Source organism: Manacus vitellinus, unplaced genomic scaffold (assembly GCF_001715985.3).
Source record: "Manacus vitellinus isolate BGI_N305 unplaced genomic scaffold, ASM171598v3 scaffold_70_pilon, whole genome shotgun sequence".
NCBI classification, from domain to species: domain Eukaryota; kingdom Metazoa; phylum Chordata; class Aves; order Passeriformes; family Pipridae; genus Manacus; species Manacus vitellinus.
The window spans coordinates 217,062-233,658 of NW_021940754.1; the positions used below are offsets into that span (position 1 = coordinate 217,062).

Below are 16,597 nucleotides of genomic sequence, written 5' to 3' on the forward strand. Positions count from 1 at the left end.
AGATGTTTGTTCTGCCCCTCTCTGACCTAATTAGGAAATGCAGCCTCATGCTTCCAGGCTAAATGTAGTTCTTCCTTTTTTTTCTCCTCTTCTGTCAAGTAATCTCTATTTCTGTTCAATTTTGTATTATTTTGATGAGCAAGTGCTCAGCTGTGGAATCCCTTGTGCTCTACACTGTGAGAGAATCACTGCTGAATAGAACGTGTCTTAGACTCATCTGAAATATGTTTTGTTTTCTTGTGTAAAACACTCCCTTAAAAAGATTTTTTTTTTTGAAATGGTTATGAATCCCTTCAGTCATCTGGTCACTCCCTTGCTAATGGTTTCATACAAGTCATTAAGTATGTGTGTATTGTGATCTCTGGCTCCATTTGGGGGAAAACATCAACTTTTAGTGTCTTTTGGCGTTCTTGTGTCAGCAGTTCATCTTGATTTCAGTGTGTGCAAATTTCAAGTGTTGGTACTCTCAAAGTTTTAATTTTTTGTGCTATTGCTGCGTTGTAGTTTAGCAAGGATTAAAAATCGTGGTTTGACTTTCCATTTGGCTACAAAACAGGAACATATTAACATAGTACATTACAAAAATAATGAAATGTAAAGCAGTCATGTCGGAATTTCTGGTCATGTAAAACACTTCTTTTGCTTCATTCTTCCTGTGTGAATCCTTTTTGGGGGGAATGGGCATGTGGCTCAGGGGAAAAAATATACTACACTTTTCTTCTGGTAATTGAGTAAGATTTGTCATCGGAATTCATAAGGACATGTCTGTTTCTATGTAGAAAATAAAATAGTAAAGCAGGCTCGGTAAAGTTTTGAAATTAAATATTTTTAAGTTCAAAAGTAGCAATTGCTCAATATTTAAGTGTTTGTTTTTTTGAGTTTAGAATATGGGATTGAAGTTCTTACTGTAATTGTGTGCACTGACATTTTCATGGGAATTCTCATCTGGGAGATCTCTCAATGGTTTCATATTTCTTTGTATGTTTTGGTAACATAGATCTATCCAAATAAAACACTGTCCATGGTTGGTGGGTCTAAAAGATATATCTTTTAAGAACAATGTAACTTGTATTGCCCGAGACCTTTACAGTGCTGAAACTTTAAATAGTTCCTCAAAGCTAATTTGGGAATAATTGCAACTTTGTTCTGTTTTTCTTGTTGTGTTTCAGGGAAATGAGGCAAGCTACCCCTTGGAAATGTGCTCACACTGTAAGTTTTTTTTGCTTGCTAACATTGTAATGTTAGATGGAGATGGATATGTACAGCTGTCATGTATGTTATGCAGTTTATTTACTAACTGAAAGAGTAAAAGGGTTAAAGATACCTTTGGAAATGATACAGCTTTTGCTGTTTCATTGTAAACTCAAAAATCAGTCCATCTTTAAAATAAAAATCACTTAAAGTGGTTTTTTTGGTTGTTTTTTTGTTTGTTTGGTTTTTGTTTGTTTGTTTTGCTTTTTTGTTTGTTTTGTTTTGTTGGTTTTTTTTTTCCCATTAGAATATGAAACAAACTTCTGATAGTTCTGATGTCTGTAGGGTGAAGTGTTATAACTGGTAGTTTCAGCCCTTGGGGCTTTTCCATCAGTCCTGGTGCCAGTTCCTCAGAGATGCAGAGCAGCTCGTGTTGCAGTCAGTACTGTGTTAGGAGTGAAGTATGTTGTAGGGTGCCTAAACTGGCTTTGTGCCCTGAGAGGAGAGAGAGGTTGAGACTAAAAGAGCAGTTTTTTCCTGTGTATGCTTGCAGCCAGGCAGGTGGGTGAGAAGCCACTTGGTGTTACTTGCCTTTGGCCACGTGAGAATAAAGTTCATTGCTCCCTCAGGTTTAGTCTACCCTGTAAAAATAACAAAGTATTTCTTGCCTAAGGCTGACCAAAGAAAGGGTTGTCTTGTGAAATGTCCCTGTGGTGTTATGCTAAGGGCACCTATTCTTAGCTGCTTTTTCCCTTGAATGATTTTCTTCAGCCCTAAAACATGTGTAGACCTGTGTATGCATCTTATTGGACCACTTGATAAAATTCCTCATCTTGGGTGAATCAGATTTTGTTTTTAAACAGGGAAATTCAAGATAGGGACTGTTTCCTAGATTGGTTTCACAGTGCTCGTCATAACTGACCTCAAACCATTACATGAAATAATCACTGGAGAATCTTTTGTCTAAATACATTTTTTCAGAGAAAGGAGGCTTTAGCTGGTAATTTGCGAGTCCTCTATGCCTAATACTTATAATTTGAGTCATCAGTTTGTAAACACTTGAGAATCTTTGTCCACAGCAGTGCATGGCTGTGATATGCTCCCAGTATTACTATTTTGTTAATTATGGATATGTGATTGGAGTTTCATTTTTGATGAAGACTTCTGTAATGTTTTCCTATGTATCAGTCTTAGATTACTGCTCCATTGGTTTCTGAAGAGGGGTTTTTTTTTCAGCTAGTCATGTCTCTGTCAGAGTTCTAAGTAGTGTGTTGCCATCATTAACTTCTGATTCTAGACCAAGCTGTATTTGTTGGTAGCAACTGGCAGCCTAAAGGTTTATTACTGAGCTTGTTTGCCTCTATTTGTTGCAGAAAAGGTGAGGATTTTTGCATTATATCTGTGGTTAAAATGTGTGTTGAGTATATGGTTGTTTAGATCATGGGAGACATCAGAAATGTATTTATGCTGTTTGCATGGTGGCATTGGTTTGTAACCTCTGCCTGGTGGTGCACTTGCTGCTTTGGTGGTCTTGTTTTATAAGAATAATTTTTTGTTTAAGTTACATGAAGCAAATTCAGGATACCACGCAGAGGATGCACACCGTTGAATAGTCAAGTATATTCTTTATCCTTTTATTTTTAAAACATTAGTTCTTTTCAGTGGGTGAATTAGTGTTGTTGGATTCCTTAACATGGTTTAGTTTTGTTTCTCTGCTGTGCCATGTCCCAGAAATTACTAAAAACCTAGTGCCGTTTGACATGGTGAAAATTTGATGTTAAATTTGATGTCAAATTATCCACAAGCAAATTTTATCATAACAAAAAAGATGTGGAGAAAACTACTTTGTAGTAGAGTAAAAAAATACTTCACAGTATAGTATGTTTAGTATAAACACTATATTGTAGTGCGGTTTGATTTTTAGGGTAAGGAGACTAGTATCTCTTTTCTAACTTAGGAAATTGTAAATGACACATCTGAAGTCATGAAAAGGATTAGGCCAGCTGTGTGTAAGCATATACAAGACAAGTGGTTGAATGTGTTCTCAAGGGCGTCATCTTTTTGAAATCCGATCTCCAAGACTGAAATGGCTGACTTGGTTGCTACTCTGAAACGTTATATTCGTGAATCAGATGAGACTGTAGATAGGGGTGAGAGTTTTGCTGAAGGTCTGTTTTATTTTGAGATCTCTGCAATCCATTCTTATGAGAAGAAATTAACCTGGAAACATTTAAAATTAATTTCAGAACATGTTTTATTTACAAAAAATATTTCCCCCAACACCTCAGCAATGTTCTTGTTTATAATGATCTCATGTTTGAAGAATACGTGGAAATTGGGCTCTCTGTGACCACACTCTGGTCTGGTTTTTGTTAGTTAAAACTTTGAACCAGTATTTTAAGAGTATCTGAAAAATCAGCTTTTTAAATAGAGGTTTAAACATTTAGGTAAACACTTAGATTCTAGAAGTGCTCAACACCTCCTTCCTAAGAGATGTACAGCCTTTCTAATAGTGTCTGGACCCTTTGCAGATGACTCTGTGTGTGTTGTGTACTCTGCACCAAAGGATGCACCGTGTTTCTTAATACATAAACAGTTATCCTGTTAAAGCATCACTTGAATGCAGGAGATTTCGGAGTTCTGTATTTTTATGGATGCCCCATCCCCTGGAAGTGTTCAAGGCCAGGCTGGATGGGGGCTCTGAGCAACCATGGCAGGGGAGTTGGAACTAGAGGATCTTTAAGGTGCTTTCCTACCCAAACCATTTTATAATTCCGTGATTTTTAAGGCATCCTTTACTTTTGACTCTCACATTAACAGGAAGCTAGTTTTCTACCTTTACGTTGACTAGAAAAAATATCATTAAATTTTTCTTTCAGACTACATTTTTCAACATAGAGCACACTGAAATTGGCTTTTAATGAAGCTTTTTGAGTTGCCACTTGAATGGTTTTTAGAATCCTATCTGAGCATCAGTTATGTGTCTACCAATTTGAAACAATTGTTTTAAAATGTAACAGATCATCCTCTGCTGTTGTGTTGGGGGAAGGAGTGGGGTACTCAATGTAGACCAACATATTAGAAAGTGAACAACTGGGGGATAAAGCTCCTGCACTAAAGAGGGAGTTAGGCAGAACACTTGCATGTAGTTTCTTGGAAGCATTGGAGTCCTTACATTTTAACCTGATTCATCACATTTTTAGATGTATGCAAATGAATTCAAGATACGAAGCAGGTGTTGGCTCTAGAATTTTAATACTTGGATGAAAGAGGAATGAATCTTTTGAAAGTACCAATAGCTCTTTAACAAAAATTTCTTAAAACTGGAACTGTTTAACCCTCCCACACACCCCTTTTGTTAATTTACAAGGTGAAGGAAACTCAAAATTGATTAGAAAAAAAACATAAACAATTCTGTGTGTTTTAAAACAGTGAATAATCTAATGTTTCAACAGGGCTACCAGCAAGACCTTTTAAAGAAAACCACTTAGCAGCTATTATTTCCAGCCACGTGTTAAGTTTGTGAGCTCAGGCATCAGTGCCGAGCTGATGGTATACTGTCCCATTCCACGGAAAAGCGTAGGAAGCACAGAGCCAAGTGTCAGCTGGTGAGCACAGCACTAAAAAGGCCAACTCGAGTGTGAGGGAGGGGAACACTCACTGCGGCCAGAGCTCGGGGCAGCTCCGACCTCGGGGATGAGTCACCGGCAAACTCTGCCTCAAACAATGTAAACGAAGCTTGATCCTCCTCACTTTGCTCCGTGGTGGTATCGCCCCTTTTACCCAACCACGGATTTGGACTGCCTTGGATTTCCCTAGTGTTTTCATCGCTGTCCTGTTCTCCTGAGCTTGTCTTGTAAAATTCTGTCTGCTACTGCCACCATCAGTCCTTCCAGCTCAGAAACCTTCCCTGGATCTGAACTATGTCGTGCGTTTCCAGCAGAGCTTGAGGGTGTTTGTGTGGGCACTGGGTTCTCTGCAAGGAGCCTGCAGAGAAGAAGGAAAGTCTGTTTTGTTCATACACTGGAAATTTAATTCAGTGCTCTGTTCTTCGGTGAGAGCTATGTGGAATTTTAAGCAAGTCTGTTGATAAATACCAAAGAAAAAGAGGTCTTGTAAAAAGAGGCACATCCATCATAGATGAAGACTCTTGTATATATGCGCATTCTGGGAGATAATCTCAACAAAAAATGAAGAGGATATTATTGAAATCTGCTGGTATACATGAATTTATACTGTTTTCCTTTTAAAAAGCCAAAGGAGAACAAAGAAACAAACACTAAATCCCAGAAATCCTACATAGTTTTTAGGTAAATTCAGCCTAAGCAGGGGGAGTCAGCAGAAATAAAGGCTGTGAACTAAAGGAAGAATAGACAGAAACTATGCAAATTTAAGTCATGTTGTACTGTAATGCATTCATCCTTATTTTATATTCATATTCTTTCATTTCTTTAAGCTGTTTTATGAAGACAAAGATGCTACTGAAATACAAATTTTTTTCAAGTGTATAAGCTTTTTAAAATTCAGCTTGTGGAAAGGATTTAACAGTAGGTGAGGTACTTGCAATATATTTAAGGAAAATAATTAAATTCTGATACGAAATCCTCAGGCAGTCAGTTATGAAACACTGCATCTGCAGATGTTTATCCATATATGTTCATTATGAACAGAGGTTTTTATGCTCACGAACTATTAAAGAAATTTTTCCTATTCCTGTAATTACTTTGCTTTTTCATTATTTCCTCCTCCAAGTACTGTCATCCGTGGTGTGTCATTTGCCAGAGACAAAACATTGGAAGAGTTTGCTGTTTGGTCAGCTTTTGGCAGAGATACTAATTTTTTCAGTACTGCTCTTTGACTTGTTTTTTTCCCCCTCCCCAAGAGTAGAACCTCTCTCAGTAGAACCTCTCCAGTGCAGGCAAACCCTTTGCTTGAACGTTTCAAGGTTTGGAATGAGAAATTTATAAACCCCTTTCCAGTAGAAACTGCTGCTAAATATCTGTACTTGGACTGTGCATCGCAGTTGAACTGGTACAAGCTATGAAACTGGATGTGTGTATATGTGGACAAAGAGTAATTAACATTTTCAAAGTATCAGGACTCTTTACTTTCCTAATTTAGGCAACTGTTGCTTTGTTAGTTCAGCAGAACATTAAACATTCTTGAGAAATATTCTTACATGCCTCTCCAACCTCTTCCCCTTCTCGTCATCTGATTCTTATCTTTACCATCTGTGATCTTGAAGGCCCTGACTACAGTCTTTAGAACAAAAAAATAAATCCGTGTTTTATCTGCTTTTAAGTGTTGCTGGTTTTTAAATTTAAGCACCTGGCTAATTGCAAATGCAAGGCTGGTTAACCCAGCAGTGGTTCTTGTGCCCTGCAGATGTTGGCAGAGATTGTCCGAGTGTCAGATCAGTTTCTGAATGTCCCAATAAAATGTTCTTTTTTAAAATTCATATTGGTAGGTCCTGCTAGAGATAACGTTAGCTCAAGATAAAATACCTTCCTGACAACAGTTTGTTTTCTTAGCACTTCTTGTGGGGGAGATCTTGTGATGGCAGAGTTGGTCTTGTCTGTCTTTTGTGCCAGCTCGTGCCAATTTAAACTGTAGCAGTGTTCGAGTGACTTGTGTATTTGATAATTAGCTCCACTTCATAGCAGGACATTGACAGAACTCTGGGTCTCACTTTGAGTCTTTGCTTATATATTTGTGAGGAAAAATAGCATGGACTTGAGCTCCCAAAACAGGAGATATAACTGGTGTTGTGAAATAAAACTTGCTTTAATGCTGCTTCTGGGTTGTGAGAAAATGGTGCAATCTAATGACTGCTGGTCTGCAGCCCTGCCTCAGGCAGCTGCTTCTTTACATCCTGATTTGTAAAAATATCATTGCTGTGTTTTGATGTTTAGGATTTTTTTCAGTGTAATTTAGAAATGTTTCAGAACTTGCAGTTTATTAACTCATTCGCTTTTGTGACAAGGGAGAAGAGATCCAGCTGTGTTAATGCTTCTGTCATTTTTCTGCATTGTGACTTTGTGAAATTGAAGAACAATGAAGTATTTCAGGTTGCTTAGGAGGCTTTAACATTGACTGAAATGGAAAGATTTAGTCTTTCTATTAATATTGGAAGTGAGATTCCACTGATTTGGTAGGAGGATGACAGTGCATTATATACACCATAGGCACTACTACCAGTTTACTGTTTATGAAGTAATATAGGTATAAATTATATTTATTCATACACTCATTTTACATTGGAAAATGTACTTACAAATGCAGTGTGACAAGCCACCCTTAATATTTTTATGCTTTTGCAAGTGTTTGTGCTGTGAGGATTTTTTTAGGATATCAACTCTTCCTATGGCAGTTGCAAGCCTGGAGTAGAGCTTGCGGTAAGAATGGTTCTCCCTTTCACAGCTTGACAAGGTGCTGGCTTTGCATAAAACTGGGATAGGTCCCCTAACTGTCCAGTGGCAGGACTGGGAGTGAGGGTGGATAGAGCCTACCAGTGCCAAGACTGACTCCATTTAGTTTTAGGAGTTTGAGGAAGAATGGAAACAAAGGAGTTTCTGTGAGCAGAAGCACAAGTTGGCAAATACCTTCAGTGTATCTGCGAGAGGAAGCATTTTGTGCTGTTGGAACTCCTAAAATTGCCAGTGGAACTCTGCTTTGCCCCTCCCTTTTAATACTGCCTTCTGTTAGTCACATGATTATGTTCTACATGTGGTGCTCCAGCTCCTCCCGTGTGATCCGGAGGGTTCCTGTGTAGCTGAGCAATGTGCTTTTGCCCCTGCAGTGTTGTGCTGCTCAGGGCACACCTTCAGTCATGTTCGAGGCTTCTGAGCAAACTGGGGCTACAAGGGAAGTTTCACTGCAGTTGAGAGGTTAATTAATTGAAATAGCACACTGAGAACTGAGGAAAGCAGGTGATGTTTAGTCCTATTTTTATAGCCCTAGAGGCAGATTCAGATCTGTCACTTGCTGGCACAGCAAAGGGAAGATTGTTCTGGGACTATCGACCCTTTTTTGCCCTCTGCCTCTGCAGTTGCAAGCAGTAACCAAGCCTGACTTGACTGCAGAATGTCAGAATTTACTACTCAGGCAAAATAAGTCTTGACAGAAAATCATGTGCTTCTGGACTCTGTGTGCTCTCTGCCTTTCATTCTGCAGTAGTGCAGTTGGGAGGATCTCTGGATTTGCGTCTCATTTGTTTTAGACAAGGATATCAAGGAATTGAAATGAAGCTGGTTGCTGTTTTGGTCTTTGAATCGGCTGCGGTTTCCAAACATCCAGCTCTGCATCTTGGCTGACCTTATGTAGAAAGACTCAGAGCTGTTTGGCTTTATGCAAAAGCCTAAGAAGGTATTAATGTGATGTGAAGTGGATCAGGTGGTGGTATGTGCCTTGTAGAAGTGAAGATACAATTTTTGTTACTGTTGGACCAAAAACACTAAATGGAGCTAAGAAATATTGAGGAGGCCGCTCATGTTGGGGAGAAAATTGGTCGGGGGAGTTTGCCAGCCTGGAGTTCTGTGAGGTGTGTTTGCTGTGGTTTGCTGTGTGCTGGTCTCTTCCTAGGGCTTCCTAAGGACCTCAGTTCCTCCTTCATAGCCAAACATGGTGAGCAACAGCTGAACTAACTTGAGTCTCATAAATCAAGCTGCTGATAGGATATTTTCAGGTTGTTATGGGTAAAGTTTTTCAAGCTTTTCAGCAGCAGCAAAGTACAAGATTGCTTTTGGTTGTTTTTACGGATTCACGAATTTAGTGTATCCCTGGCAAAATCAGACATGTAGAGTACTGGGTGTATGGTTGAACTGAGATTCTCCATAAATTTGAAGAGGATAGATGAAGAGGTAGTGCTGCAGAACCTGAATTTACTTTAATTTCTGAGACAAAAAAAAATAGCTGTATGCAGGTCATGGCTGCAGGTGTATCTGTTTCCTGTTTGAGATGGAGAGAAAAAAATATCTTAGGCCAGTCAGAGGGATATTTTGAGTAGGTGAGTCAAGTGGTCAACAGTGGGAATGTGTTAGCAAGCTCAACTTATCACATAACCCAGGAAATCTCACATTTACTGTGCTGAAGAAGCACCGATTTTGCCTAATAAGTTGAATATAATTGTCTTTCTAACATCTTATATTAGTCTAGTGTAAAGGTAATGCTAGCTCCTTCAGAGACTACTCATTCTCTTCTTTAATTTCTTCATACCTGTTATTTGTAAAAGCTGTCTGATTAAGAACTTACTAAGCATCCTAAATCCTTCAAAATGTTGTGTCAGCATGTGGTATTCAGTGAGTCACAGGGCTAACTGTATTATGGCTGGTGCAGGGAGGAAAAAAGGTAAGGCTTATTTAAAATAAAATGGTAAGGCTTGTGTTTGTCTTCAGAATTTTATGTTACCTTTACTGCCTTCCATGAGAGTGTTTAATAACTGTAATAAAGTAGGAGAAAATCTTGTAGGAAGGCAATGAAATGTGTGTTGTGTTTAACTGCTAAGGGTTTACTGAAGCCTTTCTGAGAATAAGTGTGGGGTTGTTTTTCATTTCAGTTGATGCTGATGAGATAAAACGACTAGGAAAGAGGTTTAAGAAGCTTGATTTGGACAACTCTGGTTCTCTGAGCGTGGAAGAGTTCATGTCTTTACCTGAATTGCAACAGAACCCGTTAGTACAGCGAGTAATAGATATATTTGACACGGATGGCAATGGAGAAGTGGACTTCAAAGGTAAGGCACAGTGCTCTGTGACAGGGGGTGGCACTTTAGCAGAACTTCCTGGAGCTTCAGAACACTCCAGTTTTAATTCAGCTCAGAAAGGAGGGGTGAAGAAAACTTATTAATCAAAATAAGGTGCTAATTCCTAGTGGAACTAAATACCAGTAAAACTAGTTTCTCTGGTGCATTAGGGCACTCCTGAATGAACTGCTTAAAAGAGCAGATTGTATAGTAATAGCTTTCAAGGTCATGCTGATTTAGGGCTACTCATTAAATATCTCTTAAAGTGCTTTAGTTCAGACTCTTAATTGTGATGCTATCTGAAAAAGGTGGGGCAGGCTGTGTAAGTGGTGTGTCTGTGCATTAGTTGTACTTATCCAAATGAAATCTGTCCTTAGTTGGAGCATTTAGAAAATAGAAAGGGGCCCAGATTTTTCTGTTCATGCTTCTTTTATAGGATTTTTTTTAGGTAGATCTTAAAACACTTCAAGTAAAAAAACCAAAAGTTTTGATTTAGTACATTGCTCAAAATTTTAGACTTAATTTAAATATTCATGATTAAAAGGACCGGCAGGTTATAATTTTCATTACTAGTTTGTTAAAACAGCCTCTGACCCTTAGAAGTGATAATATTTGTAACTTGTATTCAAGCTGATACTCAGTATCTCTTGTTGCATATGACTGGAAAAAATAAATTTCTTGAGGTTTTTTTTAATTGCAGAAAGTTCTTTAATCTCATTTATAGTGACAGGCTGACATTTTAAATAAAATATTAACATAAAAGAGCTGCTAACCTTTGCAAACCCCCTCAGTTTTCTATAGGGATTAACTACAGGGTAACTGGAATTTTGAGTTTTGATCAAAAGCAGTCACTGTGGTATGGAACTATTCAAAATCTCCTTGTGAAAAAATAAGCAGTGATGAAAGATGATGCTTTATTGTCTGTGACATTGAGCTGTGATTAATACAATTATCAAGAGCTGCTCTTCTTGGGAGGGAACAGGAAGTTGTCAAAATCAATTTTCTTTTTACCCTATTTCTTAGAGAAAAGTATTTTTTTTTAGCTATTTCTTGTAGAGCAGTTTTCAATTTTAATGTAATTCTTTTAGTTGGGAAATCAGTCTTGAGAGGAGCTGTACAATTAAAATCCCCGATGGAGTGGATTTAGTAGAGAACTTGGAGTTTTCTGTCAGCTTCTTCTGTGAAAGTCCAGCAACAAAATTACTGAAATCCTGGTGTAATCAAGTCTATTCAGTGAACACAGTATTTCATTTGGGGTACTTCCCACTAAAGAATATTAAAGTATCAAAATATGTGGACACTTAGGTGTCACAAGGTAGACAATATTTTGAAGATTTTATGGTAATTCTTTGAACAATTTCTAAAAATTTCTGAATATTGATTTCCTTGATTTATTAAATAACACACTTTTTTAATACATGTTTTTCTTGCATTATTTAGAATTTATAGAAGGAGTCTCCCAGTTCAGTGTCAAAGGAGATAAAGAACAGAAGTTGAGGTGTAAGTATTTTAATTTTTCCTTAACAAAAATTTTTTGATCCTCAAAAAATATACTTGTTAGTTAAGATTGAGAAATCATCAAATCCGGATTCTTGTAAAGAGTGGGAAATCCTGAAGGTAGACTGTAAGATTTTTGCACAGTTTGTAATTTTTTTTTTGTGTGGAGATTTGCCATACTCTTTCCTGCAGGGAAGATTGGAGGAGGTTGCCTTTTGATGAACTTTCAGTAACTGAAGTTTCTTCCTGTTTAAAAAAAAAAATAAATTAAGAATTGCTTACTACAGAGTTTTGTGAACTATATGCTTTGCTTCATGGGGCCTAAGAATAATATTCCATTTTTTGCTACTACAGTAGAAAAGCATTAAATTGATGTTTTAGAACTGCATCTCAGGACCCAAACTTTTGGAGTGGAAAAGGGGTAGGTTCAGTCATACATGTAGCTTCCAATAACTAAGACTGAAATGTTTAAAAATAAATCCAGTCTTGATGCCAAATTGTTTGCAGCAAAGTAACCAGGTAGGAATTTGATTCATCTGTTTCCTGGAAGGTTGTAATTTTTTCTACTTGCAAATGAGTTGCTGCCTGGGTGCTTTACTTGTGGTGGTGGAGATTTTCCTGTTTGATTTTAATGGAATCCTTGTACTGCTGGTACCTAAAACAATTTCAGTTGATATTTCTGAAGTGAGTATATTGCTCTTTTCTGACCACATTTGTCAGTGAATGTTTTTATATATATATATATATATATATATGTTTTTATTTTTTTTTTATTTCTGCAGTTGCTTTTCGCATTTATGATATGGACAAAGATGGCTATATCTCAAACGGGGAGCTCTTCCAGGTGCTGAAGATGATGGTTGGGAACAATCTCAAAGACACTCAGTTACAGCAAATTGTAGATAAAACCATAATTAATGCAGATAAGGATGGTGATGGAAGAATATCCTTTGAAGAATTCTGTGCTGTAAGTAACTTCTGATTAAAACTCGTGTCATTTACAGGGAGAGGAACCTCTCAACTGCTGCTCCTGAAAAAGGGCAGACAGTTGAAAGGTGCATTTTAAGAACTTTGGGGTTTACAGAGCAGAATGCATGAATGTACCACTTGAGACTTGAAATGGTTGATTTTCACCCATGTGGTCTATTTATTTAATTATTTGACAGCAAGTTTTAAATTCTTTCTTCAGAAAAAGGAAATGAATCTTGAACATTTGCAAATTGCAACAATGAGTGTTTAGACATTAATTTGAAATTAATGTTAATGAACATACATCTGGTAACACAGTTTGGGAATTGCTTTTTTTTTCCCTACTCTTTGAATTTACAACTTCAGTTCAAACATAACTTTTTCATACTCAGTGTGAGTTCTAAAAAAGAGGGGGGGATATCTGCCATCCCCCCAACTATTACAGTGAAAGGGTTCTATTGTTTGCATGTTTGAGGTCTTTTTAAGTTATTTTTGTGACATCATGTAAAAAACACTCATCTGCAAAGATCTCAGAGTCACAGCCTGCAGAGACCTGGATTACTGCATTATCTGTTTTCTTGCATTGGGTTATTGTCTTTCAGCCATCCATCAAGTGATGTTGCCTTTTCTTTTGTCCTTGGGCTTCTGCCCAGGCTTCCTGTCTTGTGCTACCGTTAGATTTTCCTCTTCCTTTGAATTTCATCAGTTTTTGTTGACCTGACAAGAGGCTTTTCACTTTTACAATCTCTTATCCTCTTGTTCTTGCATTTTACCTCCTCTGAACCTTGTGCCATCTGTCTGCAAAAATACATTTTCATTTACTGCATTTGGCAGATACCATTTGGCTTTTGAGTTCTGTTCACACATTGTAAGAAGTTCCTCTGACATGGCACCTTTCCTTCTCCCTTTGCATTGCATGGATCACACCCTCATGAACACTGGTTATTTTTTTCTGGGTGTGTGCAGTTCTGTCAGAAATCCTGCTGCTGTTCCTATGACCCTTTGCTACTCATGGAAGGGTGCACAGTTTTACAGGGAGTTTTAGAAGTCAAGTGAGCATTTTATTTTAACATGCAGAAAAACAGTGCACGGTCAGAATATGAGCTGAGGAGTGCCAAAATGGTGTCATTTACACTGGTTTTCAGGCCTTTGAGTGTGTAAATTGTGCTAATATTGAATGACTTTGGTTTGTACATAATTCATTTCTGTCCCTCACAGTACTTGTGAAATGTAAATCCGTGTGGAGAGGCCAGGGAAGTACTGTCATTATGATTGACCTGAATGCATCTATTGAATGTGTTCTTTGTACCTTGCTAACTTTCAATTCTCATGTCTCTGAACCTTGTTTTTCTCCCAGGTTGTAGGAGGCCTAGATATCCACAAAAAGATGGTTGTAGACGTGTGACTCTGTAGGGCACCACCCAACACTTTTGCTTTCTTCTCCATCTCTGAAGATCTGCTCCAGACGTCCAGCAATGCTCTCTGTGTATTTAAATGGAAGTATTTTTCTCTGTGAAGCCACATTTTCCAACATGAGCCTCATGAAGCCAACTAAGTGTTATTGAACTTTTATTCTCTCAATAACTCAGTGTAGCACTTTAAAGTCTGAAGGACAGCAAAGATGGAAAGAGCATATCAGTGTGGCGGAGAAAGGGAAGGGGTTGGCTTTTTAATTTATTTTTCTTCATCTTTTATAACAAGGAAATATCTATCTATATATATATATGTGTGTGTGTATTTATATATAGATATATATGTAGCTTTCTATATGTAGTAGCTAGGTGGGCTTTAATTTAATATACTTGATTCAGAAACAAAACTAGAGTACAAAGTGCCAAGCAGAATATTAACAGTTCAATATATGGATATACATCCTTACTTTTATTTCACACAGTTTTATATATATAGTAGAAGAATGTAAAATTTTAACTGGGTGTTAGGTCAACTCTTTTCCTTTCCTGTGACTGTTCAGATGTTTCTATATATTGACTGGCTGACAAAGCATTGCTTCTTATTAAATCACCTTAAGTACTTTTTTTTTTTTTTTGTAACACAGGAGACTAAGTTTATTTATACCTGTTAATATATTACCAGGGACTGTGTCTCTTTGCTAAATAACTTAGTACAGTTCTACTTAATATGAGAATATAGTTTAATGCTACTGCCAAGAACTAGTCCTCGTGTGCATATAGTGACTGCGGAATGCTTTGATGGCCCTTAAGCTCCGTCACCCAGGAATGGGGAGCAGTTACAGCTGTCCTGAAGCCAAGGCACATCTGCTGTTCTGGGTTCAGTTTAGATACAGCTGCTCAAGTTGTTAGATGCATTCATGATTTTCTCTTGTGCTTTTAGCTTAAATGAAATTAGGATCAACATAACTGTGCAGGATTCCCACCTACTTATTTTATACAGTACTTAGATTATAAAATGTTCTTGCCATTTAAATTCTGTTGTTTCAACCATGATAGTTTCCCCCTTGCATTTAAAAAAATACTACAGGTAGCATAAATAACTGGTAATATTTTATATATATATGTATATAGGATTCATACAGGGGGGAAATCTTGTTAACCTATGCCATAGAGGAGGAAAACTTCACACTATCTAAATTTATACCTCTTGCAGTTCTCCAGTCCTTTGCCTGGAGAATGTTTTTCTTTTCTAGATTTGTCCATATCATAATTTGTAACGGAAGGTAACTTGATATATTTGTGTGATATAAAAGTAGCGAGCCATGTTTTACAACTTTATATCATCCCTTCCCTTTTCTGCAGTGGTACTATTGGCTGGAAGAAAAACATTTGCTAGATTTTTTTAGAACAGTACATCTTTCCTGTATAGTAGTTTTTCTATTAAAAAAAAAATTGTTTTATAATGAGCAGTGGAAAGTGCAGGTTGTCTGAACCTCTTCAATCGAGCACCTGTCTGCCATAGCTGTTCCTTCAACTGAGTGCTGCACATCATGGGCTCTGTCTGTGAGAGAGAAATCCAGGTGCTTGGTGTCCTTGCATGACATGAAGTTTTGCATGTAGATCGATTTGAAATGTTCCTCTTGTTTACATAATTTGCATAATTTAAAAGATAATGTTGCCAAACTTTGGTAAATGTTAATGTTCAAAACAAAAATCTCCACTACATGTAACTTTTTTCTTCCTCTGGATCAGTACGTGGTTTATAATCCCAGCCAGTGGTTGTATCTGTTCCAGTGTCAATTGCCATGTGCTCTGCTTCAAGGGGGAACTAGTCTTTTGTGAATTTTTTGTACATAAGTATTTGTTACAAACATTTTAGCAAATGCTTTCAATTTCTCTTGCTTGTGCATATCTTGGCTGGCATTATAGAAATTAGTGCTAATGTTATTTCCTTAGGGGGACTGGAAGGGGAGGGATGAAGTTTTTTTTAGTTTGTGTGGGGAAAAATGATTTATGTTGAATGTTTAGTTTTTCCTCTGCATGCTACATCATATGTTGTGGGAACTATAAGAACCTTCATACTATATGAATACAAAATAAAATATTTGAACCTTGGCTGGGGTGCTTCAGTACTTACACAACCTTTCCTGTTCACCTTAAAGCAGCTCTGCACACTGATCTAAGGAAAACTTGTTCACAGTTTTTTGTCTACTTTTCCATTGTGAAGATTTACTGAAAAACTCTACAGGGTGCACAGTCCACTGAACACTTCCAGGATTTATTTCAGTGTTTCAAGACCACTTACACTTTGGAGTTTTTCAAAGGCACATCGTTCTCTTTGCTAAGTGTCCAAACTGGATAAAACCTTTGAAATCCTTGTGGTAAGTGGAAGGTGGCTTAAAAAACAAAACAAACCCACCCTAACATTAATGAAATGGAGAACGAAAGGCAGCTCCTTTCTCAGGGAAAGGTCTGAGCCTTGTGCTGGTGACACCAGCCCTCCCTGCAGGGGTGTGTCATTCCTGGAAGCTCTGCTGTGCTCTTTGGGGTGCAGGTGTTTGGGCCTTCTGAGTGCTGCCCTCTCTTTTCTGCTGATTTGGGTTGGGATCAATATGCACCTGATATAGGATAAGCAATAATTTTTGTGTGTTCTTGCCTTACTCTCCCTCATCTTTCAAGCTAATTGAGGTAAATGCAGATGATGAACAGAAGATGTGCTGACCAGGTGTGCACACCTGGAGCTGCTCTCCCCTTTACAGCTTGGACTGCTGAGCACTATATATTTAGG

At 37.6% G+C, this 16,597-nt stretch overlaps 1 protein-coding gene across 2 annotated transcripts in view; it reads left to right on the forward strand.

The window, feature by feature from the left end:
- PPP3R1 (protein phosphatase 3 regulatory subunit B, alpha) overlaps positions 1 to 15,924 on the forward strand; it is a 38,741-nt gene extending 22,817 nt beyond the window's left edge. For both annotated transcript variants that reach the window (XM_029964407.1, XM_029964408.1), the window contains 5 exons: positions 1,170 to 1,209; positions 9,746 to 9,922; positions 11,372 to 11,431; positions 12,211 to 12,395; positions 13,755 to 15,924. In XM_029964407.1, coding sequence (XP_029820267.1) covers positions 1,170 to 1,209; positions 9,746 to 9,922; positions 11,372 to 11,431; positions 12,211 to 12,395; positions 13,755 to 13,802 — 510 coding nt within the window. In that variant the 3' untranslated portion in view covers positions 13,803 to 15,924. The remainder of the gene's footprint in view (positions 1 to 1,169; positions 1,210 to 9,745; positions 9,923 to 11,371; positions 11,432 to 12,210; positions 12,396 to 13,754) is intronic.
- The last annotated feature ends 673 nt before the right edge of the window (positions 15,925 to 16,597 follow it).